Source organism: Podarcis liolepis, assembly GCF_965112155.1.
Source record: "Podarcis liolepis genome assembly, chromosome: 7".
Lineage (NCBI taxonomy): Eukaryota > Metazoa > Chordata > Lepidosauria > Squamata > Lacertidae > Podarcis > Podarcis liolepis.
The window spans coordinates 91,960,431-91,986,260 of record NC_139561.1 but is presented as its reverse complement, the minus strand read 5'-3'; the positions used below and the strand labels follow the sequence as shown (position 1 = coordinate 91,986,260).

At 49.1% G+C, this 25,830-nt stretch overlaps 2 protein-coding genes and 1 long non-coding RNA gene across 4 annotated transcripts in view; 1 reads left to right on the top strand and 2 right to left on the bottom strand.

Moving 5' to 3' along the window:
- The window catches only part of LRFN1 (leucine rich repeat and fibronectin type III domain containing 1), a 149,046-nt gene extending 126,696 nt beyond the window's left edge, over window positions 1–22,350 (top strand). For both annotated transcript variants that reach the window (XM_083516168.1, XM_083516167.1), the window contains exons 2-3: window positions 6,819–8,214; window positions 20,138–22,350. In XM_083516168.1, the coding sequence (XP_083372294.1) occupies window positions 6,839–8,214; window positions 20,138–21,014 (2,253 nt within the window). In that variant the 5' untranslated portion in view covers window positions 6,819–6,838 and the 3' untranslated portion in view covers window positions 21,015–22,350. The remainder of the gene's footprint in view (window positions 1–6,818; window positions 8,215–20,137) is intronic.
- Window positions 1–25,830, bottom strand: part of LOC310712949 — a 2,318,697-nt gene that overhangs the window by 1,462,786 nt on the left and 830,081 nt on the right. The gene's annotated exons all lie outside the window — the stretch shown is intronic.
- The window catches only part of LOC310712835 (uncharacterized protein), a 242,636-nt gene that overhangs the window by 138,080 nt on the left and 78,726 nt on the right, over window positions 1–25,830 (bottom strand). The window lies entirely within an intron of this gene.

The window sequence follows — 25,830 nt, the reverse complement described above, 5'->3', positions numbered from 1 at the left end:
GATCGACAATGGTTGAAAATACATAGTTATAATAGGTTAAGATATTGAGTAAAGATAAATGATAGAGGGTAAGGATTTGCTGAAAGGACTTTTAAATGGGAATACAAAAGGGGAGGTGTGAGGAGGTCAAAGAAATAAGGAAACAAGCTGAAAGATTATTGAAAGATGGATTTTATTTTAAATCTTATTTTTTTCTTTTTTATTTAGCTACTATCTTCTCTTTCTTGTCTAGATATCTTTTCTATGTGATTTTTTTCTTTCTTTTTTCTTTCTTTTTAGGTTGTTAAGTTATTTTTAAATTTTTCTTATATTGTAAACTTATGATTTTTGTAAACCCTATTGTGCAAACCTATGTTTTGTGTAAACTTATGTTTTATGTTAAACTTTAATAAATATTGTATATATATAAAAAAACAGAATCATCATCCTCCTAGTCACCCTCCTCTATCCACATCTGGCATAGGAATTCGTTCATTTATTTATTTTTTCCAAATATAGTTTGGCCCCCCACAAGGTCTGAGGGACAGTGGACTGTCCCCCTACTGAAAACTTTTGCTGACCCCTGTCTTAGGCTATGCAGGTGTGCCCTTGTTGCTGTTGTTGTTTAGTCGTTTAGTTGTGTGCTACTCTTCGTGACCCCCTCGACCAGAGCACACCAGGCACTCCTGTCTTCCACTGCCTCCCGCAGTTTGGTCAAACTCATGTTAGTGGCTTCGAGAACACTGTCCCACCATCTCCTCCTCTGTCGTCCCCTTCTCCTTGTGCCCTCCATCTTTCCCAACATCAGAGTCTTTTGCAGGGAGTCTTCTCTTCTCCTGAGGTGGCCAAAGTCTTGGAGCCTTAGCTTCAGGATCTGTCCTTCCAGTGAGCACTCAGGGCTGATTTCCTTCAGAATGGAGAGGTTTGATCTTCTTGCAGTCCATGGGACTCTCAAGAGTCTCCTCCAGCACCAGAATTCAAAAGCATCCATTCTTTGGTGATCAGCCTTCTTTGTCCCCTACAGATGTGCCCTACAGGGCAACAAAAGAGGGACAGGAAATAAATTGAAATATTTGTGCTCTAAAATATGGCTAACCAGTAGAATGTGTGCATTTATTTAAAATGCATCTCTGGGTTATTAGTGGGGCATAGGAATTCATTCATTCCCCCCCCCTTTCAAAATATAGTCCGGCCCCCACAAGGTCTGAGGGACAGTGGACTGGCCCCCTGCTGAAAAAGTTTGCTGGCCCCTGTTCTAAGTGCTCTCTTCTTCCGTGGCTTGCTGCCTCTGACCATGGAAGGCAGAGCTGAGCCATTGTGGCTCGTAGCTTCCAATAGCCCTCTCCTTCACCCTGAATTTGCCAGCATCTATAACATGCCCCGCCCCCCGCTTCCCCGACCGCGATCCTCCTTCCTGCCTCTCCTCCTCCTTCTCCTTCCAGTGGAGCCTCGTTTCCCAAGGTAATCGCTGGTGGGTGAAGGGCTCTTCAGAGGAGCGCAAAGAAGGCAGCCTTTGTTCTGAGACGCGCCACATTCTGTGTCCCTCGGCTCCAAGGAGGACTTCAGACACCCAGTGGCATAATAGGAGCCGTATTAATAGCCGCCGTCAGGGGAGGAAAAGAGGCCTCTCTTCCTCATCTGGGTCCTCCGACGCCTCTTCCAGCACAATGCCGCTGCCCCTTCACCACGTCGTCTCGAGAAGCAGGCAGACAAAACGGACCGTCTGCCCGGGTGCAGAGAGAAACGTTCACGACGGGGTTGTGTCGTGACTCCTGAGAGCCGAGAACGAGGGCCGACGAGGACGTGCTGGTGGGGAGGCCAGCACATATTATCAGGACATAATTCTGGCAATGTGTTGTTGTTGTTTAGTCGTTGAATCGTGTCTGACTCTTCGTGCCCCCTGGACCAGAGCACGCCAGGCCCTCCTGTCTTCCACTGCCTCCCGCAGTTTGGTCCAACTCATGCTGCTAGCTTCGAGAACATTATCCAACTATCTCGTCCCCTTCTCCTTGTGCCCTCCATCTTTCCCAACATCAGGGTCTTTTCCAGGGAGTCTTCTCTTCTCATGAGGTAGCCAAAGTATTGGAGCCTCAGCTTCAGGATCTGTCCTTCCAGTGAGCACTCAGGGCTGATTTCCTTCAGAATGGATAGGTTTGATCTTCTTGCAGTCCATGGGACTCTCAAGAGTCTCCTCCAGCACCATAGTTCAAAAGCATCCATTCTCTGGCAATCAGCCTTCTTTATGGTCCAGCTCTCACTTCCATACATCACTACTAAGAAAACCATAGCTTGAACTATACAGGCCTTTGTTGGCAAACGACTGCAATAGGTCTTACAGGAAAAGGCAAGGGGTGAGAAGGTGAAAAATGGCTTAGTCATGTATAATGAGATAAGAATCCAATGTCTTTGTTCAGACCAGGTCTCTCCATGGTTTTAAGTTTGGTAATGAGTTGCAATTCAGCAGCTTCTCTTTCCAGTCTATTTCCTTTTTGCCTTTTCCTGTAAGACCTATTGCAGTCGTTAAGAGTCGTCAACAGGCTCATCTCAGCTACCTGCCAATCACCCATTCCCACCACCCTTCTGAGTAATACCCCTCCCCACCTTCTCACTATATAGAAGGATCTGGCAACTTCTGTTTCAGTGTATCTGAAGAAGTGTGCTTGCACACGAAAGCTCATACCAAGAACTAACTTAGTTGGTCTTTAAGGTGCTACTGGAAGGAATTTTTTTTATTTTGACAAAAAAGTGAGGTTTGTTTAAGGCTGATCAGTGCTTTTTTCCTGGGGGGACGCATACCTCTTGACATTTTGTGAATCTAAGTTTGGCCTCATCAAGGGGCAGTATTTCAATATGAGTAGGAAAATGAGAATACCCCTAAACATTTTTTTAAAAGAAAAAAAAGCACCGATTATCTGTTTACAGGACGATATGCAAGCCCAGATGTTTGGATATCTGAACCTGCAGTGTGTATAGCAAAGTTTGGGTACTAATTCTTTGTGTTCAGATAAATGAATATTCGTACGAGTGTTTGCATAGCGGGAACTTCGTGTACATCAAACAGCAAGGGGGGCAGGAGAGACCTTTAAAGTAAAGTGAGTAGATTAAATATTGTGCTTTGCATTTTCATTCCACAATGTATTTTTTTAATAAGATATTTATTGATATTTTCAGAAAGTAAAAACAGACAAAAAAGAAAAAATACAAGGAAAACAAGATACAAAAAAGAAAAGAAAACAGATAAAAAAGTTAAAAAAAATAATCCAATCATCACATATATTTCATTAACTTATTTCCCGGACCTCCTCACAACTCCCTCCTCTGTATTCCAGTTCATTATTATTCCAGCAAATCCTTCCCCTCTTTCAAATCCTATCCGTAATTCATAAAATTCTGTCATCCCATTACCTTAATCTATTTCATCTTATTTTATAAATATATATATATAAAAAAACAGAAAAACCTTAAAAATTGAGACTTAAATCTTAATTTTCGCCAACTTCTCCTGACCATAACCTTCTTACCTATTTCTTTAAACAATTTTATAAGAGCCAAATAGATTCCTTTCAACATTCTCCTAACATTCATTAATTTTATAGAACGGTCCTAATGGCAAAAATAAGAATAAGCAATCCAATATTCATCCAGCGTCTCTTCCTCCTGGTTCCGGGTTTTGTCAGTCCTTTTTGTCTTGTTAATCTAGCTCATTAACCTGGCCACCTTATATCCGAGGCCCTCATGTCTCTTCCATGTCCCTTCCTCTGTACTTTTTCATATTTTCCTTTTATTCTCGGGGACTCCAGCTTGGTGATGTTTTTGACCCTCTTCAACAAGTCCATCCCTTTTCCACAGTCCAGACTAAACTCGATGTAGTTTTTAAAATCATGTTCCAGATTCCCTTCAAAGTTAAGAGCCTGCACTGCTCCAAACATATGGCGGCCCCTTTCCAGACTCGAAAAGCCCAAATCTCCCTGTACAGGGGGGTCTATCCAGCCCCCCATTTCCAAACCAAACCAGATTTTACCTTTACCAGTCTGGTTTTTCCCAAGTTCCTTTATCAAGTCCAAACATTTATAATCCTGATGGGCTGCTGCTCTCTCTGTCTCTGGCGCCCAAGATTCAGCAAAATCCTCTTCTCTCAGTTGTTCTGTCATGGGACGCTCCTGTTTTAATTCCTGAGTGGGCTCCATGTAATTTCCCACTACCTGCTCAAAGGTTCTGGCCGCATTAGTCTTATAATCTATCTTCTGGCTTAACTGATCCAGTAGGGCATTTATTTTACAGAAAGCACCCAACAGTGCTTCTGAAGACATTGTTCCACAAGGTCACAAAGTCCTTTCCCACAGTTGTAATCAGTGGCAGCTGCAGTTCCCAAGAATTCCCAGGAGTTTGTTACAATTTCACGATTCCCCTCTAGGGGGAAAAGTTTCTTGTTGTTCTTTCTCTTAAAACAATAGCAATAAAGTTTCTTTTTTATGATACCTTGTCCATATTTGTTCTTTAAACAGACGAAAGGAAACAATGGAGTAACTATGTTTCTCTTCTTTTAACTATCTGACAAAAACCTTTATTTCTCGTCAATGAGCTTCAAAACGTCAGTTCTGACACCCCGCTCCAGGGTCAGGACGGTGGAAAATTACTTTACTTTAAGTTCACTTCTGCAGGTTTAAACAAGTCAAAAAGGATCCCCCTTCTTCTCCTACTACCGAAGGGGGGATCAGCAATTTCAAATGGTGAAAGTCAATCCTTTAAAATGGTTTTTAAGGCTCTAGTTTACGTTATCTTTGCTTTGTTCTGCCTACAGGGGAACGGAAGGGTGACTTCCTGTTTGATCCTTTCCGTTTCAGTACCAAATTTAGGGTAGATTTCTAAGTCCAAATTCCTTTTAATTTCGCCAATTCTTGTTTAAAATCCAGACATTCTATGTTCCAGTACTCACAGTTGGTTATTTTAGATGCCAAATTGTCCCAGGAAAAAGGCAGCGCTCTCCGGCAACGACTGTGCGGCTTCGCTCCGCAGAAAAAGCAATTGACTCACAGCACCGCGCCACTTCCCCCTCTTCGCTTCGGAGCCCGTTTGTGGGCTCCTTTGCGGGTTGGGGGGCGCTAAGGGTGCCCGCTGAGTCCCACGGTCACAGGCTTCATCCACCTGTGATTTCCAGAAGGGTCCCTGCTTCGCCGTAGCGGAAAAGACCCGTTTCGTGCGGAGTTGGACCCTCCAGTTCAGAGGGAGTCTGCCATTGCCGGTGGCGCCACCCCGGAAGTCCGTCATTCCACAATGTAAAAGCAGAGCCCACCTCTCAATAAATTTGCTTTCTTGAGTTTTATATATTGCGTTTTATCATTAAGCTACTTTGCCAGGTTTTCCTTAACCAATCAGTTATAATGGGTGGGGTCTTTATTTTCAACTTTTTGTGCAATACACTATTTTGCTGTGGTTAGCGTGCACAATTCTGAATAACAGCTTGCACATCATCCCTAGCTAACAGGACCAGTGGTCAGGGATGATGGGAATTGCAGTCCCAAAACATCTGGAGGGCTGAGTTTGGGGATGCCTGTTCTTAACTTTCAGCAGCAAAATAAAAATAATACCTGTTGCTCTCTCACTTGCCACATGAAAGTATTTGGGCTCGTGTTCACATCATCAGTGTGCCCAGAACAATTCATTGAACTGTTTAACATGTGCATATGGACTCTCCTTAAGGGCAGGGGGGGTGTTAACTCTTGCCCTCGCTAACGCCTTCTCCAAGATCTTGTAGTTGAACCAGCATCCTTTTAGTTCAGCCACAAGAGAAGGGATTTATACAGTATATAGCTAGTTCAGGGGTCTGCAACCCGCGGCTCCGGAGCCGCATGTGGCTCTTTTACACCTTTGCCGCGGCTCCAGGGCGGATACTAGCGAGGGGAGGAGGCGCATTGTGCGCCCCAACACTCCCCACTGTGGCGGGCGCTGTACTGGCTGTGACGTCACATGGGGGCGGTGCGTGCGTTAGTCCCGACGTCACCTTCCTGCCCGCTATCAGATCGCGGCTCTGGAGATATATTTGTTTTAAATGTCGCAATGGTTTTGCGGCTCCCAGGTTTTTTTTCCTTCGGAAACGGGTCCAAGTGGCTCTTTTTGTCTTAAAGGTTGCAGACCCCTGAGCTAGTTTAAGGGGACGTGGGTGGTGCTGTACCTTAAACCACAGAGCCTAGGACTTGCCGATCAGAAGGTCGGCGGTTCGAATCCCCGCGACGGGGTGAGCTCCCATTCTTCCGTCTCAGCTACTGCCAACCTAGCAGTTCGAAAGCACCTCAAAGTGCAGGTAGATAAATAGGTACCACTCCAGCGGGAAGGTAAACGGCGTTTCCGTGTGCTGCTCTGGTTCACCAGAAGTGGCTTAGTCATGCTGGCCACATGACCCAGAAGCTGTACGCAGACTCCCTCTGCCAGTAAAGCGAGATGAGTGCCACAACCCTAGAGTCGGCCATGACTGGACCTAATGGTCAGGGGTCCCTTTACGCCTTTACCTTTAGCTAGTTTAAGATACTGCTCTGTTGCCATTCTCTGCTGCAGACTAGCTTAGCCAGGTGCCTTAGATCTGAGTCTAATGGACCTATGGCAACCAGACCAGAAAAAGAGGACATGTCCTGGAAAAAGTGGACATTTGGCAACCCTGCCTTTAGTCTTCACAACTCCCTCACAGTGGCAAGACCCACCAAGAAGTGTTGCTACGCTCATGAGGTCTGGCACTCCTGAGCAGACCTTGTTTGTTCTGATAAAGTTAACGCCACTTCTTCCGTGTGATTCATTGCCGACACGCTTGTGTCCCCGACTGACGCCTCTCTCCCTTCCCTCCGCAGGTACGGCGTGTGCCGGTACGATGGAAAAGTTTTTCCTGCCTCTTCTGATGCTTGGCACCATGGCGAAAGCTCAGCACTGCCCCGGCCGATGCATCTGCCAGAACATCTCCCCAACGCTGACCATGTTGTGCGCCAAGACGGGCCTCCTCTTTGTCCCACCCACCATCGACCGGCGGACGGTGGAGCTGCGCCTGACAGACAACTTCATCACCGTCATCCGCCGCAAGGACTTCTCCAACATGACCAGCCTGGTGCACCTCACTCTCTCGCGCAACACCATCAGCCAGATCCTGCCCTACGCCTTCTCTGACCTGCGTGCCTTAAGGGCCTTGCACATGAACAGCAACCGCCTGGCCGCCCTGAAGAACGAACACTTCCGCGGGCTGGGCAACCTGCGCCACCTCATCCTGGGCAACAACCAGATCAGCCACATTGAGCCTTCTGCCTTTGACGAGTTCCTCTCCACCGTGGAGGACCTGGACCTCTCCTACAACAACCTGGAGACGTTGCCCTGGGAGGCCATCGGGCAGATGGTGACCCTCAACACCTTGACGTTGGACCACAACCTCATCGACCACATCGCCGAGGGAACCTTCTCCCAGCTGCAGAAGCTGGTCCGGTTGGACATGACCTCCAACCGGCTGCAGAAGCTGCCCCCGGACAACCTCTTCTTGAGAGCCCAAGTGTTGGCCAACGTGCGTGGGACTCACCCGTCCACCTTGACCATCAGCTTTGGAGGCAACCCGCTCCATTGCAACTGCGAGCTCCTCTGGCTCCGTAGGTTGACCCGAGAGGATGACCTGGAGACTTGCGCTTCGCCGGAACACTTGATGGACAAGTATTTCTGGTCCATCCCTGAGGAGGAGTTCATCTGCGAGCCCCCGCTCATCACCCGCCAATACTCCTCCAAGGCGTTCATCATGGAAGGGCAAGGTGTCAGCCTCAAGTGCAAGGCGGTAGGCGACCCAGAGCCCTCCATCCACTGGATCGCCCCCGATGGCAAGCTGATCCACAACACCACCCGCACGACCGTCTTCGAGAACGGGACCCTGGAAGTTCTCATCACCACCTTGAAGGACAACGGGATCTTCACCTGCATCGCCTCCAACGCTGCTGGCGAGGACACGGCTCCCGTCGAGATCTGCATTGTCCCGCTCCCCTTGCTGGTCAACAACACGGGTCACATGAAGGAGCCCGATCCCGGCTCGTCGGACATCACCACCTCTGCCAAATCGGGCGCCAACGACACCAAGAACCACCTGGACAAGAGGATCGTGGCGGCTGACCTGACGTCCACCTCGGTGGTCATCCACTGGCCGTCTGAACGGCACATCCCTGGCATCCGTATGTACCAGATCCAGTACAACAGCTCCCTGGATGACTCTCTGGTTTACAGGCGAGTGACGTGGGTCGGGGCCCGTTGCACCGTTCGAGTCGCTGCGCCGTGGTGGGGGTGGTGTCCATGGCCACCACGTGGATGGACTTATGGGCTGGGGCTTGTATTGCCATGGGGTATTAATGGGTGGGTGTGGGTGGGTGGGTGTGGAGATAATAATAATAATTTATTATTTATACCCTACCCATCTGTCTGGGTTTCCCCAGCCACCCTGGGCGGCTCCCAACAGAATATTAAAAACACGATAAAACCTCAAACATTAAAAACTTTCCTAAACAGGGCTGCCTTCAGATGTCTTCTAAAAGTCAAGTAGTTTTTTTATTTCCTTGACATCTGGCAGGAGGGCATTCCACAGGGAGGGTGCCACTACCGAGAAGGCCCTCACTTCTCGCAGGGAGGGAACTGCCAGAAGGCCCTCGGAACTGGACCTTAGTGGCTGGGCTGAACGATGGGGATGGAGACGCTCCTTCAGATATACAGGACCGAGGCCATTTGGGGCTTTCAAGGTCAGCACCAACACTTGGAATTGTGCTGGGAAACGTACTGGGAGCCAATGCAGATCTCTCAGGACCGGTGTTATATGGTCTTGGAGGCTTTTCCCAGTCCCCAGTCTAGCTGCCACATTCTGGATTAATTGCAGTTTCCAGGTCACCTTCAAAGGTAGCCCCACGTAGAGCGCATTGCAGTAGTCCAAGCGGGAGATAACTAGAGCATGCACCACTCTGGCCAGAAAGTCCACGGGCAGGGAGGGTCTCATCCTGCGTACCAGATGGAGCTTTCAGGACCAGTCTTTCAGGACCAGTATTATATGGTCTCAGCAGCCACTCCCAGAGAGAGAGAGAAAAGAATGTGGTACTAGAATTTATCTTCATATAGGAACAGAGTTACGGAGATGTTGAAGCTGCAGTGATCTATCATGTGAGTTTCCAGCAGGAGGGCTCACTAGGGAGTTGAAATGTATTGAGTTTTTGAAATTGCTCAGCCTCTTCTGAAGTATGGAATCATACTGTTGTGAAGTTGGAAGGTACCCCCGAGGGTCATCCAGCCCAACCCCCTGCCACGCAGGTGTCACAGCGAAATAATCCCTGACAGATGGCCATCCAGCCTCTGCTTATAAACCTCCAAGGAAGGAGAGTCCTCCAGCTCCCAGGGGAGTCCGTTCCACCAGGAAGTTTTTCCTAACATTGAGTTGGGATCTACTTTCTTGTCATTGGAATCTGTTGGTTCAGGTCGTTCCCTCCAGAGCAGCAGAAAACCAGCTTGCTCCATCTTCCACGGGACAGCCCTTCAGGTGTTTGAAGTCATCTATCACGGCATGTGATAAACGCGGGTGGCGCTGTGGGTTAAACCACAGAGCCTAGGACTTGCCGATCAGAAGGTCGGTGGTTCGAATCCCCGCGACGGGGTGAGTTCCCATTCTTCCGTCTCAGCTCCTGCCAACCTAGCAGTTCAAAAGCACGTCAAAGTGCAAGTAGATAAATAGGTACCACTCCAGCGGGAAGGTAAATGGCGTTTCTGTGCGCTGCTCTGGTTCGCCAGAAGCGGCTTAGTCCTGCTGGCCACATGACCCGGAAGCTGTACGCTGGCTCCCTCGGCCACTAAAGCGAGATGAGCACTGCAACCCCAGAGTCAGTCACGACTGGACCTAATAGTCAGGGGTCCCTTTACCTTAACCCTTATCCATCTTTCAGATTGGGAAAGGTTATGGAAATCTGATTTGAAATTCTCGGCACATTGTACGCTGAAAGGAAACTATATGAAAATGATGTGCCGGTGGTATTTGACTCCTAGTAAGGTAGGATGCTGGTGGCGCTGTGGGTTAAACCACAGAGCCTAGGACTTGCCGATCAGAAGGTCAGCAGTTCTAATCCCCTCGACGTGGTGAGCTCCCGTTGCTCAGTCCCTGCTCCTTCCAAACTAGCAGTTCGAAAGCACGTCAAGTGCAAGTAGATAAATAGGTTCCACTCCAGCGGGAAGATAAATGGCATTTCTGTGCGCTGCTCTGGTTCGCCAGAAGCAGCTTAGTCATGCTGGCCACATGACCTGGAAAAATTGCAGACAAACACCAGCTCCCTCGGCCAGTAAAGCAAGATGAGCGCCGCAGCCCCAGAGCCGTTTGCAACTGGACTTAACTGTCAGAGGTCCCTTTACCATTTTTTATCATGGCATCTCTTAGTCTTCTGAGAGACATGCCATTGAACGTAGGGACTGAGCAACCTCCCACTCAAGTCTCCAAAGAAGTCTACCTACGTGAGATCAGCCCTGCGATTTAATTATTTTTTGTTCTTCAGAATGCCTGAGCTATAGTTTCCCACCATGCATTATTCCATACAGTTGTCTGAGCCTTTACTCAGAAGTAAACCCCACCGACTTGAGTGGGACAGACTTTGTAGCTGGTCCTGCAGCCTGCCAGCACAGCCCCACCCTGTGCACTTCTACTCCAAAGTAAGCCCAACAGAGTCCCATTGGGCTTACTCCCAAGTAAGCATGCGCAGGCTCGCAGCCCAAATCCATGCAGGTTTTGATCGGCGCACAGCTATTGTTAAATTTCTCGCCGTGTTATGGCATTAGGGATAATCATATGTATTTACAATCTTACGAGTAATTTGACTTAATTATCGTTATGTGGGATGCTAATTTTTGGTGGGTGTTTTTTTAATAGTTATTATTGTTTTCGTAATGGGCTGCCTTCAGCGCTGGCAACAAAGGAAGGGTAGCATAGAAAAAGATTAATATAAATGAATAAATAAGGCAGGCGAAGGATCTCAGGAAATGTTTTTGCTGGGGAAATGATACGAAAGTGGGAAGGTGTTTGCCGGAGCTGGGTGAGCAGAGAGGAGAGGGAATAGAGCAGGCACCCCCAAACTTGGCCCTTTAGATGTTTTGGACTACAATTCCCATCATCCCTGACCACTGGTCCTGTTAGCTAGGGATGATGGGAATTGTAGTCCCAAGACATCTGGAGGGCCGGAGTTTGCCTGTGCCTGCTCAAATGCCTTGGTACTCAAACAACTTGGAACCCAAACGGTCTGCAAATATGTTGTTGTGTAGTCGTTTATTTGTGTCCGGCTCTTTGTGACCCCCTGGACCAGAGCACGCTAGGCACTCCTGTCTTCCACGGCCTCCCGCAGTTTGGTCAAACTCATGTTCATAGCTTCGAGAACACTGTCCCACCATCTCGTCCTCTGCCGTCCCCTTCTCCTTGTGCCCTCCATCTTTCCCAACATCAGGGTCTTTTCCAGGGAGTCTTCTCTTCTCATGAGGTGGCCAGAGTCTTGGAGCCTCAGCTTCAGGATCTGTCCTTCCAGTGAGCACTCAGGGCTTCTTCAGAATGGAGAGGTTTGATCTTCTTGCAGTCCATGGGACTCTCAAGAGTCTCCTCCAGCACCAGAATTCAGAAGCATCCATTCTTCGGCGATCAGCCTTCTTTATGGTCCAGCTCTCAGTTCCATACATCACTACTGGGAAAACCAGAGCTTTAACTATACGGACCTTTGTCGGCAAGGTGATGTCTTTGCCTTTTAAGATGCTGTCTAGGTTGGTCATTGCTCTGCAAATATAAGGGTCTGCATTTAAATATAAGGCTTTGCCTTGGTTCTCAAATGCAGGCATAGGCAAACTCCGGACCTCCAGATGTTTTGAGACTACAATTCCCATCATCAGCTAGGGATGATGGGATTTGTAGGCCAAAACATCTGGAGGGCCACAGGTTGGGGATGCCTGCCACAGAGAGTGAGGTTGGTGAGAGTGCTGCTGATAACGCCCAAGGTTGCAGGTTCGATCCCTGTAAGGGACAGCTGTATATTCCTTTCTTTTCTTTTCTTTGGATTTATTGTTTCATTAAATTGCGAAACAGCTTACAAACAATAAATAACGGCAACAGAAAGGAATGCAACAGAATGCAACAATGCAACATAAAATCCTATAGAATAGTTAAGAATTTAAGCAATTAAAAATTACCAGTGAAACAATCAGAATCTATGAATCTATGAAAGATAAGCTAACCAGCCCAAGAACAACAAAAGTCCTATTGTAGGATTCACAGAGTACAACAGTATTCATAAATTAGGAACTAATGAAATAGCAACCCAAAAATAAGCTAAGCAGCCCTGGATTCGCACACTCCCCACTCCTTTGACTCTCAATCTTAATCTCATTTGTTCTGTTCATTCAAAGACACATGCACATTTTTGCATTGCCCGGGGTTGGTCTAGATGACCCTCGGGTTCCCTTCCAACTCTACAGCTCCATGAGTCTACGATTTTGCATGCAGAGCAGGTGCTCCACCACTGACCCACCAGCACGTTCCCCTCCCTTTGCCTCCCCGAGGAGATTCCCCGCTTTGACACCCTCCCCTTCCAGAGATCCGACGATCCTGCACATCTTATCTCCTCCACTCCTGCCACCTCGCAGCCATCTCTCGCGAAGGGGAGAGCAGGAGAGGTGGAACAGCTGCTCAGACTGGGATTCCCTGCCAGGAATTGTCACAAAGCCAGCAATAAGATTAAAGCAGAGTTCAGGCGCAGAGGCAAGAAAGTAGCCATGAAAGAAGCCTCAAAGACTTTCTCCTTCTGTGCTCAGCATGGCAGCACTAGAACCAGAGAACTGAGGGCCATCTATTCCAACCCCCTGCAAGGCGGGAATCTTTCACCCAATGCAGGGATTGAACCCATAACCTTTAGATTTTTCCTCTTCTTTGGCGATCCCTCATAGCCAACTAAGATTGTCTTCCATAAACACGGCCTTAACAGTGACTGTGGAGGCCAATTCTGGACCCACACATCCTTCCACAGTGGGGACATAGGTTTCCGGGCGGGAGTTGATCATGGTGTGGATTTGCCAAGCGTGCCTTCCTCTTAGCACGTTTCTCCCTTGTGTCCTGAGTTCGAGTGTCTTCAAAACCCAGGACACCTTTGGTCAAGGCTGTTCTCCAACTGGAGCGCTTGCAGGCCGGTGTTTCCCAATTGTTGGTGTTTATACTACATTTTTTAGACTTGCCTTGAGACAGTCTTTAAACCTCTTTTGTTGACCACCAGCATTACGCTTTCCATTTTTAAGTTGGGAATAGAGTAGTTGCTTTGGAAGACGATCATCAGGCATCCGCCCAACATGACCTGTCCAACAAAGTTGATGTTGAAGAATCATTGCTTCAACACAGGTGATCTTTGCTTCTTCCAGTACACTGGCATTAGTTCTCCTGTCTTCCCAAGTGATGTGTAAAATTTTCCGGAGACACAATTGATGGAATCTTTCGAGAATTCAGAGATGGTGTTTATAAGTGGTTCATGTTTCACAAGCATATATTAAGGTTGGTAGTACAATAGCTTTGTAAACAAGCATTTTGGTTTCCCTGCGAATGTCCCGGTCCTCAGACACTCTGCACTTCAATCGGGAGAAATCCAACCTTGCAGAGCTCAGGCGATGCTGGATTTCGGCATCAGTGTCGGCCCTTGTGGAAAGATAACTGCCTAGGTAGGAGAAGCGATTGACATTTTCCAATGTTGCACCATTGAGTTGGATTGAGTTGGATTTAGGAGGATCGAACCTGCAACCTTGTCATGATTAGCCAACTAAGCTAGTCAGTTGTCTGGAACCAGGGGGGTGCTGTGGCTCAGTGGTTAGAGCCCCTGCCTTGCTCACCCAAAGTCCCAGGATCAATCCCCAGCAGCACAGACTCGTAGAAGGCACCCGAAACATCATCTGGTCCAACTCCCTGCAAGGCAGAAGTCACCATTCCAGGTAAGCCAGGTAGAGAGCCCTGCTTGAAATCCCATAGAGACTCCGTCGGTCCATGTAGACAGTACTGAGCTGGATAGACCGATGGACCGACTTTGCTATAAGGTCCTAGGTTCACAGTAAATCATCCTTCTATTCAGAATTGAGATTTTAGTGCATTTTTAGGGGGTGTGTCGTAGCTCAGAGCACCTGCTTTGCAAGCCAACGGTCCCAGGTGTCATTTCTGGCTGTTTGCCGGCTGGTCTGTTGGAAATTGTAGCTGCGGTGGCTAAGTAGAACCTCCCTGGATAGGCGCAGTATACCTCAAAGGGCCAGATGTTGGGGACAAACTTCAGGAAAGGGCTGTGGCCTTCAGGAGTGGCTTGTAGACATCTCAGAGGCATTGAGGGGGCGGCACCTTCCAGAAACAGCATCCTGCCTGGATTTTATGTGCAGCTGGGCTATGTCTGGATGTCACAGCACACCAGTCTTCGCCAACTTGGGGCATATTGCCCAGTCAGCTGCAACCATGGTTTATCAGCGGCCTTTGATGCAATCGACCATAACATCCTTCTGGACCGTCTAGAGGAGCTGGGAGTTGGGAGCGCTGTCATACGGTGGTTCCACTCCTTTCTTCTGGGCCGTGTCCAGAAAGTGGTGTTGGGGGATGAGTGTTCAGACCCCTGGGCCCTCACTTGTGGGGTGCTTCAGGGTTCCATCCTCTCGCCCATGCTTTTCAACATCTACATGAAGCCGCTGGGAGAGATCATCAGGGGGTTTGGGCTGGGTGTCCACCAATATGCAGATAATACCCAGCTCTACCTCTCTTTCAAATCAGAACCAGTGAAGGTAGTGAAGGTCCTGTGTGAGTGCCTGGAGGCGGTTGGAGGATGGATGGCGGCTAATGGATTGAGGTTGAATCCTGACAAGACAGAAGTACTATTCTTGGGGGACAGGGGATGGGCTGGTGTGAGGGATTCCCTGGTCCTGAATGGGGCAACTGTGCCCCTGAAGGACCAGGTGTGCATCCTGGGAGTCATTTTGGATTCACAGCTGTCCATGGAGGCGCAGGTCCATTCTGTGTCCAGGGAAGCTGTCTCCTAGCTCCATCTGGTACGCAGGATGAGACCCTCCCTGCCCGCGGACTGTCTCGCCAGAGTGGTGCATGCTCTAGTTATCTCCCGCTTGGACTACTGCAATGCGCTCTATGTGGGGCTACCTTTGAAGGTGACCCAGAAACTACAACTAATCCAGAATGCGGCAGCTAGACTGGTGACTGGGAGCAGCTGCCGAGACCACATAACACCAATCCTGAAAGACCTACATTGGCTCCCAGTACGTTTCCGAGCACAATTCAAAGTGTTGGTGCTGACCTTTAAAGCCCTAAATGGCCTCGGCCCAGTATGCACCACTCTGGCAAGACAGTCTGCAGGCAGGGAGGGTCTCATCCTGCGTACCAGATGGAGCTGGAAAACTGCTGCCCTGGACACAGAATGGACCTGCACCACCGACAGAAACCACAGGTAGCCTTCTCCTCACAGAATTTGTCCAATCCTCTCGGAGGCAGTTTCCCAAGGACATGGGGGAAAGCTTACCCCTTCTCTCCTGATGATTAATTCACCCATTCCAGAGGCGCCATGTTCCGGCAGTGGGAGACAGATGTGGAGACCCAGCGAGACCCTGGTGTGGAGGCCCAGATACCTTGTTTCTTTGAAGGCTGACGCCGGCTAATCCTTTCCGCTGGCAGGATGATGGATCCTGCTCTCTCCCCTCCCCGGCCAGATCAATCCATCTTCCCGCCAGGTCGCCTGGGCCACGTGCGATCTGTGTGTCGCCCCCCCAACATATCCTCTCCCCCTCCCTCCTGTCTTTCCCACCCCCAGAAAATTGCAGCTGTTGGCGACACGGTTCTATAATTCTTGGCTAATTGCCTGCTGCTCCTCAGGCCTCTCCATCACTCGCTTCTGCTAATAAATGGGAACTAATCGAGTGCTCTGCAGAAGTGCAGCACTTCAGCAGTCCGTGGACCACTTTGCAAGCCCCCCCTCCCCGCCTCTCCCGCCTGGATCCTCTGCACCCCTTGCCTGCCAGGGTGCACAGGAAGGTGCTGAGCATCTGTCTTCTCCTGCCCCACCTCTGTTTTATTTCACTTTATTTTTGCTCTATTTATTTGGTTGTGTTTTTTTTTTTCAAATTACAGCTTTACAATCACATATCCAACATACTGGTGGGACGCGGGTGGGGCTGTGGGTTAAAACACAGAGCCTAGGACTTGCCAATCAGAAGGTCGGCGGTTCGAATTTCCACGACGGGGTGAGCTCCCGTTGCTCTGTCCCTGTTCCTGCCCACCTAGCAGTTCGAAAGCACGTCAAAGTGCAAGTAGATAAATAGGTACCGCTCCGGCGGGAAGGTAAACGGCGTTTCCGTGCGCTGCTCTGGTTTGCCAGAAGCGGCTTAGTCCTGCTGGCCACATGACCCGGAAGCTGTACGCCAGCTCCCTCGGCCAATAAAGCGAGATGAGCGCCGCAACCCCAGAGTCAGCCACGACTGAACCTAATGGTCAGGGGCCCCTTTACCCTTTACCTTATCCAACATACATCATCATCACCATCATCATCACCATCATTATTATTATTGTTATTATTTTGATTTCTATACTGCCCTATACCCAAAGGTGTCAGGGCAGTTCACCTAAAATATCAAATGCAGTCGTACCTCGGGTTACAGCCACTTCAGGTTGCGTTTTCCGTGTTACGGACCGCCGAAACCTGGAAGTACCGGAATGGGTTACTTCTGGGTTTTGGCGGTCGCACATGCACAGAAGCGCTAAATTGCGCTTTGCGCATTCGCAGAAGCACCGAATCGCAACCCGCGCGTGAGCAAACGTGCAGACGCAGTTTGTGAATGTGCATCCCACACGGATCACATTCGCAACCCAAGCGTCCACTGTACATAAAATCAAAACAAAACCAGCAACCCAATAATAATATAAAACCCCCAAAGAGCCACCATTTTTAAAAAGGGTATAGGATGTAGATCAAGACAGGCAAAGGCCTGGATGAAGAAGAACGTTTTTGCCTGGCGCCTAAAAGTGTATAGTGAAGGTGCCAGGTGAACTTCCCTGGGGAGAGCATTCCGCAGACAGGGAGCCACTGCAGAAAAGGCCCTGTTCTCGTTTTGACGCCCTCTCGCAGAGGAGGCACATGAAGAACATAAAAACAAGATTAAAGGAATCTCCTGGACTCCCCCCCCCTCCCCTTTGTGGTCATTTCCTCCTGCATCTTTTATAATAATCCAAATCTTTTACATCTCCATTATATCCACAATTCAACATTAAATTACAAGTGTTATTCCAATCCTACTAACGATTTTAACTGTTTACAATGGTTTTTGAGATAATTTCCCCCAATATTTATTAAAATTTTGGACTCCCTGATTTCTGATTCTTCCGGTCATTTTTGCCATTACGGCATAATCCATCAAAGTCATCTTCTATTCTTCTCTGGTCGGGACTTTATCTTCTTTCCATCTCTGGGCCAATAATATTCACGCAGCCGTGGTTGCATACATAAATAAACTTTTCTGCTCCCTTGGGATTTTGGCACCTAGTATTCCTAAAAGAAAGGTTTCGTGGGGGGTTTTAAAGAAAAAGTTATTTTAAACATTTTTTTCCGATTCATTATACCGTATTTTTCGCACCATAGGACGCACCGGACAATAGGACGCACTTTGTTTTAGAGGGGGGAGAACAAGAAAAAAAATTCTCCCCCTCGCTGCCCAGCGCCCCTTCAGTGAAGTGGCAGGAGGCGCTGCACAGAGAGGGGGAGAACTTTCCCCCTCTTGTTTTCCCGCTCTAAAAGAAGGTGCCGTTTAAGGTGCGTTCAGGCGGCTACCTTGGAAGCCTGGAGAGGGAGAGGGGTCGGTGCGCACTGACCCCTCTCGCTCTCCAGGCTTCAGGTACCTTTCGACCTGCTCTTTGGGGCTGGCGGGGGAAGCCCACCACCAGCCCCAAAGAGCAGGTCAGGGAGCAGAGGAAAGGGGCAGTGGAGAGGCTCCTGCCATAGCCCCGCGTCACCTCCCCAGCTGGGAGAGCGCGCGCAGGGCTATGGCGTCTTCGCTCCATAGGACGCACACACATTTCCCCTTCATTTTTGAAGGGGGAAAAGTGCGTCCTATAGAGCGAAAAATACGGTATATCATTTCCCAACTCCGTTTTAAGTAAAGATGCCAGGTAGGGATAGAATCATGGAATTGTCGAGTTGGAAGGGACCCCTGAAGGACATTTAGTCCAACCCGCTGCAATGCCAGAATCTCAGCTAAAACATCCATGGCAGGTGAGAATCCAATCTCTGCATTAAAACTTCCAAGGATGGAGAGTTCACAAGCTCCCAAGAGAGACCATTCCACTGTCGAAGAGCTCTTATTGTCAGAAAGTTCTTCCTGACATTCAGTCGGAATATCCTTTGGTGCAATGTGAAGCCATTGATTCAGGTCTTCTGGGCTCAGAGTGGCTGGAGCAAGCCAGTAAGAAGGGAGCAAGGATTCTTCAACATCAACTTCGCTGGACTGGTCATGTTGGGCAGATGCCTGATGATCGTCTTCCAAAGCAACTCCTCTACTCCGAACTTAAAAATGGAAAGTGTAATGCTGGTGGTCAACAAAAGAGGTTTAAAGACCGTCTCAATGCAAATCTTTAAAAATGTAGTGCAAACACCAACAATTGGGAAACACTGGCCTGTGAGCGCTCCAGTTGGAGAACAGCCTTGACCCATGGTGTTCTCGGCTTTGAAGACACTCGAACTCAGGACGCAAGGGAGAAACGTGCTAAGAGGAAGGCACGTTTGGCAAATCCACACCGTGATCAACTCCCACCCGGAAACCAATGTCCCCACTGCGGAAGGACGTGTGGATCCAGAATTGGCCTCCACAGTCACTTACAGACTCACTGTTAAGATCGTGTTCATGAAAAACAATCTTACTCAGATATGAGTGATCGCCAAAGAGAAAGAATATATGATGATGATGATGATGATGATGATGATGATTCAGAAAAACAGAAACAAACCTCTTCCATCTTCCATGTGATTTCAGATATTAGAGGATGACTATCCTATCTCCTCTCAGTTTCCTCTTTTCCAGGCTAAACATGCCCAACTCCTTCAACCGTTCCTTGTAAGGCTTGGTTTCCAGACCCTTGATCATTTTGGTCACCCTCCTCTGCCATCTCCCAGTATAAAAAGGGCTGTCATGTGAAAGATGGAACAAGCTTGTTTTCTCCTCCTCTGGAGGGTAGGACTCGAACCCATGGCATCAAGTTACAAGAAAGGAGATTCCGACTAAACATTACGTTCTGACAGTAAGAGCTGTTCGACAGCAGAACGGCCTCCCTTGGGATGTGGTGGACTCTCCTTCCTTGCAGATTTTTAAGCAGTGGTTGGATGGCCATCTACAATGGATCCTTTAGCTGAGATCCCTGCATTGCAGGGGGCTGGACTAGATGACCCCTGGGTCCCTTACGACTCTACAATTCTATGATTTTGTGAAAGTTACATAATAATAATAATAATAAATTTTTATTTACACCCCACCCTTTCCGGTTCAAAAACCGGGCTCAACAAATTTAAAACACTTAATTATAAAGACATCATATAATACAATGTGAAAACATGAATGACAATAAAATTCAAAAATCAATTCGATAATCCCCAGGGCTAGCTGGCTGAATTGGTCCTACTTGGGTCAGCGAGGAGGCCAGGGGAGAATTAGCTGTGGGGTCTCAGAGCGGGTGATCTTCATAAAAGGGAAGGGGGAGGGAAGAGAAGGGAAGGGAAATAAAAGATCAGGCTGAATTCAAATTAAAGGCCAGGTGGAATAGCTCTGTCTTACAGGCCAGGCAGAAGGAGGTTAAATTCTGCAGGGCCGTGGTCTCCTGGGACAGAGCATTCCACCAGGTGGGAGCCATCACTGAGAAGGCCCTGGCCCTGGCCCTGCCAGTCTGACTTCCTTAGGGCCTGGGACCTCTAAACTGTGGTTATTCATGGACCTTAATGTCCTCTGCGGGGCAGACCAGGAGAGGCGGTCCCATAAATACGAGGGCCCTAAGCCATGCAAGAATGAGGCCCGTGAGAGAGGAAGGGGTGGCTGGGTGCTGTTTCTAACCCTCAATTTGTTTGATCCCAATGTCTCCTTCTCTCCTCGCCCCCCCCAGGATGATCCCCTCGTCCAGCAAGACCTTCCTGGTGAACGACTTGGCAGCCGGACGGGACTACGACCTTTGCGTCCTGGCCGTTTACGATGACGGGGTGACGTCCCTGACGGCCACCCGGGTGGTGGGCTGCGTCCAGTTCACCACGGAGGGCGAGGCCACCCAATGCCACTCGCTTCACACCCAGTTCCTGGGGGGCACCATGATCATCATCATCGGGGGCATCATCGTGGCCTCCGTCCTGGTCTTCATCATCATCCTCATGATCCGGTACAAAGTCTACAGCGGGCAGGAGGAGCACAAGAAAGCCAAAGTCAGCAACGTCTACTCGCAGACCAACGGGAACCAGCCTCACGCCCACCCCCTTCCCCGCTCGTCCTCCAAGGACAAATACGAGACTCTCCAAGAAGTGGCCTCCAAGGAGCCTCCTCCAAGGGGGGACACTGCAGGAGAGGCGCCCAGCCGCCAAGACGTTGCCTTGACGGAGCTGGACAGCCGAGGAGGTTCCAAGATGACCACCAGCCTCCATACGGTGGCCATCTTGTCTTCTGACGAAGGGCAGGCAGAAGGTGCCCTGAGGGGCTCTACGGTTTCCTTGTGCTTGGTGAAGGACGCCGGGTCGGGGCCGCCGTTGCGGGCCAAGATGGGCGGCGGTGGCAGCGGTTTGGTGGGGTTCCCCGTGCGCGAGTTGTCCAGGACTCACCATCACCGCCACTCCTTCGATGGGGACTACTCGCTGTTCCAGAGCCACAGCTACCCACGTCGGGCACGGACAAAGCGACACATGTCCACCTCGCAGTTGAACTCGGACGAGGACCCCCTGAGCCACAGGAGGGTCACTTTTAGCAGCACAGAATGGATGCTCGAAAGCACAGTCTGAAAAGCGGGGGGCGGGCGGCGGGGAGGGGGGACGGACGGACGGAGGGACTTGCCGGACGCACAACTCGTTGGGGGCAGAGCAACCAAGGAAGGGAGGCAGGGAAGGTGGCCGGGGGGAGAGAGAGACTCAGGCCAAAATATTCACGGGGGGCAAGGGGCGGATCCGGCCCGCCCCCCTTTGCCTCCCAACCTCTTCTGCAATCGACCGCTCATTTCCAGAATCTCCTGCGGCGGTGCCTTAACCGAGCCACAAAGAGAGAGAGAGAGAGAGAGAGATTGAGAAGGGGAACTGAACCATGTTTTTTTCGCTGAAAGGGGGAGAAAGTTCAGTTTCCCGGAAAGAGGGTGTTGGGAGAGAGAGATGGGGGGGGCTGTGGATGGTTTTAGGGGTGCCAGTGCTCAAGAGCGTTGGGAAAGGGGGAGGGGGGTTGGGGGGGTGGCGGGAGGCCAAGGAAAGACACATATGCACAGATGACACGAAAAACTAAACAAAGATCCTTTTCTTTCTTTTTTTCCCCTTTCCTCCTCTTTATGCATTAATAACTGTTCCAATAAAAAAAAAGGAGAGAATTGGGGGGGGGGGAATTATTTCAGGAGAGAACTGAGCATAAGACCACAGAAAAACTACTACCGGGGTGGTGGTCCGACTTAAGGGAAGGGAGGGGTGGGAGGGGTCCCCCTTCCCATTTGCTGCACACCCCACCCCCAGGACCCACGGAGACAATATTCGGTTACTATATTTATTGTATCTGGCTGGTCTAGATAAAAAGAAATTCTGTGTTTGGTGTGTTCATTCATCAGAAAAGTCATTTGAACTCGTCGACCGACACCCCCCCCCCGATTTCCCTGCCTTCGCCCACATTTCTGCCAGCCCACCCCTCCCTCCCCACTCGCCCAAAATCTATGGTCCTCCATTTCACCTGCCCCACTTCCAACATTGATGACACCCAGACCCCCCCTTTCCTTTTTCCTTAAAACCTTTGAAATCGACCCTGTTCCCACCCCCATTTAAAGTCATGCAAGACTCCTCCCTCCCCTGCAACTTCCCCCTCAAAAATGTCCTCTTCTAACTTCTACCCAAACCATGACTCTCTTATTTCTTTTCAAGGTCAACCCCCCCCCCCAAAAAAAAACAACGTTTGAGTGTTGATGAACACAAGTTTTTACATTAAAAACCTGTGCCTGCCACACCCGGCCATCGCCCTGACCTCTTTGTCCCGTCCCCCCCCCCTCGCCATCATCCATTCCCCGCCCTCCCAGTTCTCCCAGTGCCATCCAGCTCCTCTTCCTCCATCACAGGGTGTGGCTGCTTTTTCGGAGGTGATTAAATCTTTTGTGTGTGAACTGCAGCCCAGTCTGGTTTATGTTATTCCTGGGGTGGGGGGGACAGGATATGGACTTGGGGGAGGGTTGAAAGTGGTGGCTAACAGGTCCAAGGACACCCAGGGAAAGGCTGCGTTCGATTTCAATCTAATGCATTTTGCCAGAATTGTAGAACTGTAGAGATGAACGAGACCCCAAGGGGTCATCTAGTCCAACCCCTGCAATTCAGGAATCTGGGCCCAAGAATCCCTGGCACTCCCTGGCACCCAACCTCTTGTTTCAAAGCCTCCAATGAAGCAAAGCATCACCTCCCCAGGTCTTCTGTTCCACTGTCAAATAGCTCTCACGGTTGGAAACTTTTTTCATGATACAGTGGTACCTTGGTTGTTGAACTCAATCCGGGAGTCCGTTTGATTCCCAGAGCCGTTCGAAAACCAAGGTGTTGTTGTAAACAAAAATTGTCCTTTTCCCTTCTGGGGTATCCAAGAGCCCATATAGAGTCCTTATGTAGGTTCCCTATTGGTAGGAGAAAATAACAAAGGCCAACCTGAGAATATTGAGAAGCAAAGCAGCTAGTAAGCCTGATCTTTATTGAACTGTTGCAACAGGGTCCTCACTCCCCCCACACACAGGAAAAATGGCGCAAGGCCTTATATAGACTTTTGAAATTGCCACCCTGTAGATCAAGACCACCCCTAGATACATCATACCTACATCACAGAAAAGGCGGTCTAAAACAGAAATTTGAATGTTGTTTTTCCTGTTTGCCAGATTATCTGATTGCCTTTCCTGATAGTCTGTCGCCAATTAAAATGCTGATTACTCAATTCCTGAGACAATGGGAAGCCTCCCTGCCCCTCCCCCTCCCTCCTTGCAGGGAAAACATTTGGTCAGTTGGGGAATCAAAATGGTTTCAGGTCGGTCTTCCTGTGCTGATCTATGTACATGCTTAGTTGGTACACTTATGAACATTACCATATATCTAAGACCTCAAAATTCCTATCATAGCGTGGCTTCCTGTTGTCTTTGTCCATGGAGTTTTCTTGGCAGGGATACTAGAGTGGCTTGCCAGTTCCTGCTCCAGGTGGATCACATTTGGTCAAAACTCTCCACTATGATCTGTCCATCTTGGGTGGCCCTGCACGGCATAGCTCATAGCTTCTCTGAGTTATTCAAGACCCTTCGCCACGGCAAGGCAGTGATCCATGAAGGGGATAGATCAAACCTCTCCATTGTGAAGGAAATCAGCCCTGAGTGCTCACTGGTAGGACAGATCCTGAAGCTGAGGCTCCAAGACTTTGGCCACCTCATGAGAAGAGAAGACTCCCTGGAAAAGACCCTGATGTTGGGAAAGATGGAGGGCACAAGGAGAAGGGGACGACAGAGGATGAGATGGTGGGACAGTGTTCTCGAAGCTACCAGCATGAGTTTGACCAAACTGCGGGAGGCAGTGGAAGACAGGAGGGCCTGGCGTGCTCTGGTCCAGGGGGTCACGAAGAGTCAGACATGACTAAACGACTCAACAACAACAAAGCGTGGCTTCCAATTGGCTGCAGGAGCTTCCTGCACTCAATTGGAAGCAGCGTCGGACGTTCGGCTTCCAAAAAACATTTGCAAACTGGAACACTTGCGGTGTTCAGGAGCCGATTTGTTCGGGAGCCAAGCCGTTTGACAACCAAGGTACAACTGTATTAGCAGGCATCTCCGTTCTTGCAGATTGAATCCACTGGTTCAGGTCCTCCCCTCCAGAGTCAATTAAAGATGGCTCTCATATCTCCTGTCAATCTCCTCTTCTCCAGGCTAAACAGACCCAGCTCCCTCAACCGTTCCTCACAAGGCTTGGCTTCCAGACTCTCCTCTGCACACCTTCCAGCCTGGCACTATCCTTCTTTGACTGCGGTGCCCAGGTGATGTGCCCAGTTCACAGTGTACATTTTCTGGGCTTTTAGAGTGGCATACAGTGTAATAAAAATAAAAATAAAAATGTATTATTTATACCCTGCCCATCTGGCTGAGTTTCCCCAGCCACTCTGGGCGGCTCCCAATCGAGTGTTAAAAACAGTACAGCGTTAAATATTAAAAACTTCCCTGAACAGGGCTGCCTTCAGATGTCTTTTAAAGATAGGATAGCTGCTTATTTCCTTCACATCTGAAGGAAGGGCGTTCCACAGGGTGGGAGCCACTACCGAGAAGGCCCTCTGCCTGGTTCCCTGTAACCTCACTTCTTGCAATGAGGGAACTGCCAGAAGGCCCTCAGCGCTGGATCTCAGTGTCCGGGCTGAACGATGGGGGTGGAGACGCTCCTTCAGGTATACAGGACCGAGGCCATTTAGGGCTTTCAAGGTCAGCACCAACACTTTGAATTGTGCTTGGAAACGTACTGGGAGCAAATGCAGATCTCTCAGGACCAGTGTTATGTGGTCCCGGCGGCCGCCCCTAGTCACCAGTCTTGCTGCCGCATTCTGGATTAATTGCAGTTTCCAGGTCATCTTCAAAGGTAGCCCCATGTAGAGCGTGTTGCAGTAGTCCAAGTGGGAGATAACTAGAGCATGCACCACTCTGGCGAGACAGTCTGCGGGCAGGTACCAGATGGAGTACCAGATGGAGCTGCCCTGGATCCAGAATGGACCTGCGCCTCCATGGACAGCTGTGAGTCCAAAATGACTCCCAGGCTGTGCCCCTGGTCCTTCAGGGGCACAGTTACTCCATTCAGGACCAGGGAGTCCTCCACACCCGCTCGCCCCCTGTCCCCCACAAACAGTACTTCTATCTTGTCAGGATTCAACCTGTACTGTTGGATGTGCAGAGGAAACCTACCACACACACACCCCGAAATTTAAATGCCACAAATTTGCCTATTATTGGCAAATGCAGTCTTATGTTATGTGATGCCAGAAGATTAATCACCTTCCTTTTAACTGATTCGTCGGCTGAAATCAATCTGCGCATTGCCAGGCCTCAATAGAGGAGGCTTTCTAAAGGAAGCTACATGTAATTTTGTCTGAAAGAAGCTCCCATCATTCTTAGGCCAACCAGGGATATATATTTATTTCATTCCCTCTTAGGAATAGCACACCAGAGCCAAAGATCCCTTTCAAGTTGCAGCCCAGCTCATGAAAATCGAAGCCTAACCCATTATTAAAGCAAACCGGTATTTTAATTCATTGCAAGAAGGAGGCCGCAAGCGCTGCGCGTGAATCGTTTGCAAAATGTCGTAATCAGTTGCGTGGCATTTTTGCTGTGACTTAGCTGCGGGGCTGATAGAGGAGTTTTAGTACAAAATATCTGGAGGTTGGAGAAAGCTGCTGTACACAGTATTGTTTTTTTGTTTTTTTTTAATGATATTTATTAGAAGTTTAAGAATTACAGAAAAAGAAGAAAAGAAAACAACAAAAAATTTGACAAAACATAAATTACAATACATAAAAGGAAAAGCATAAAAAACAATACAACAATACAGCAAAAAAAACCCCAAAACATTAAAACACACATCC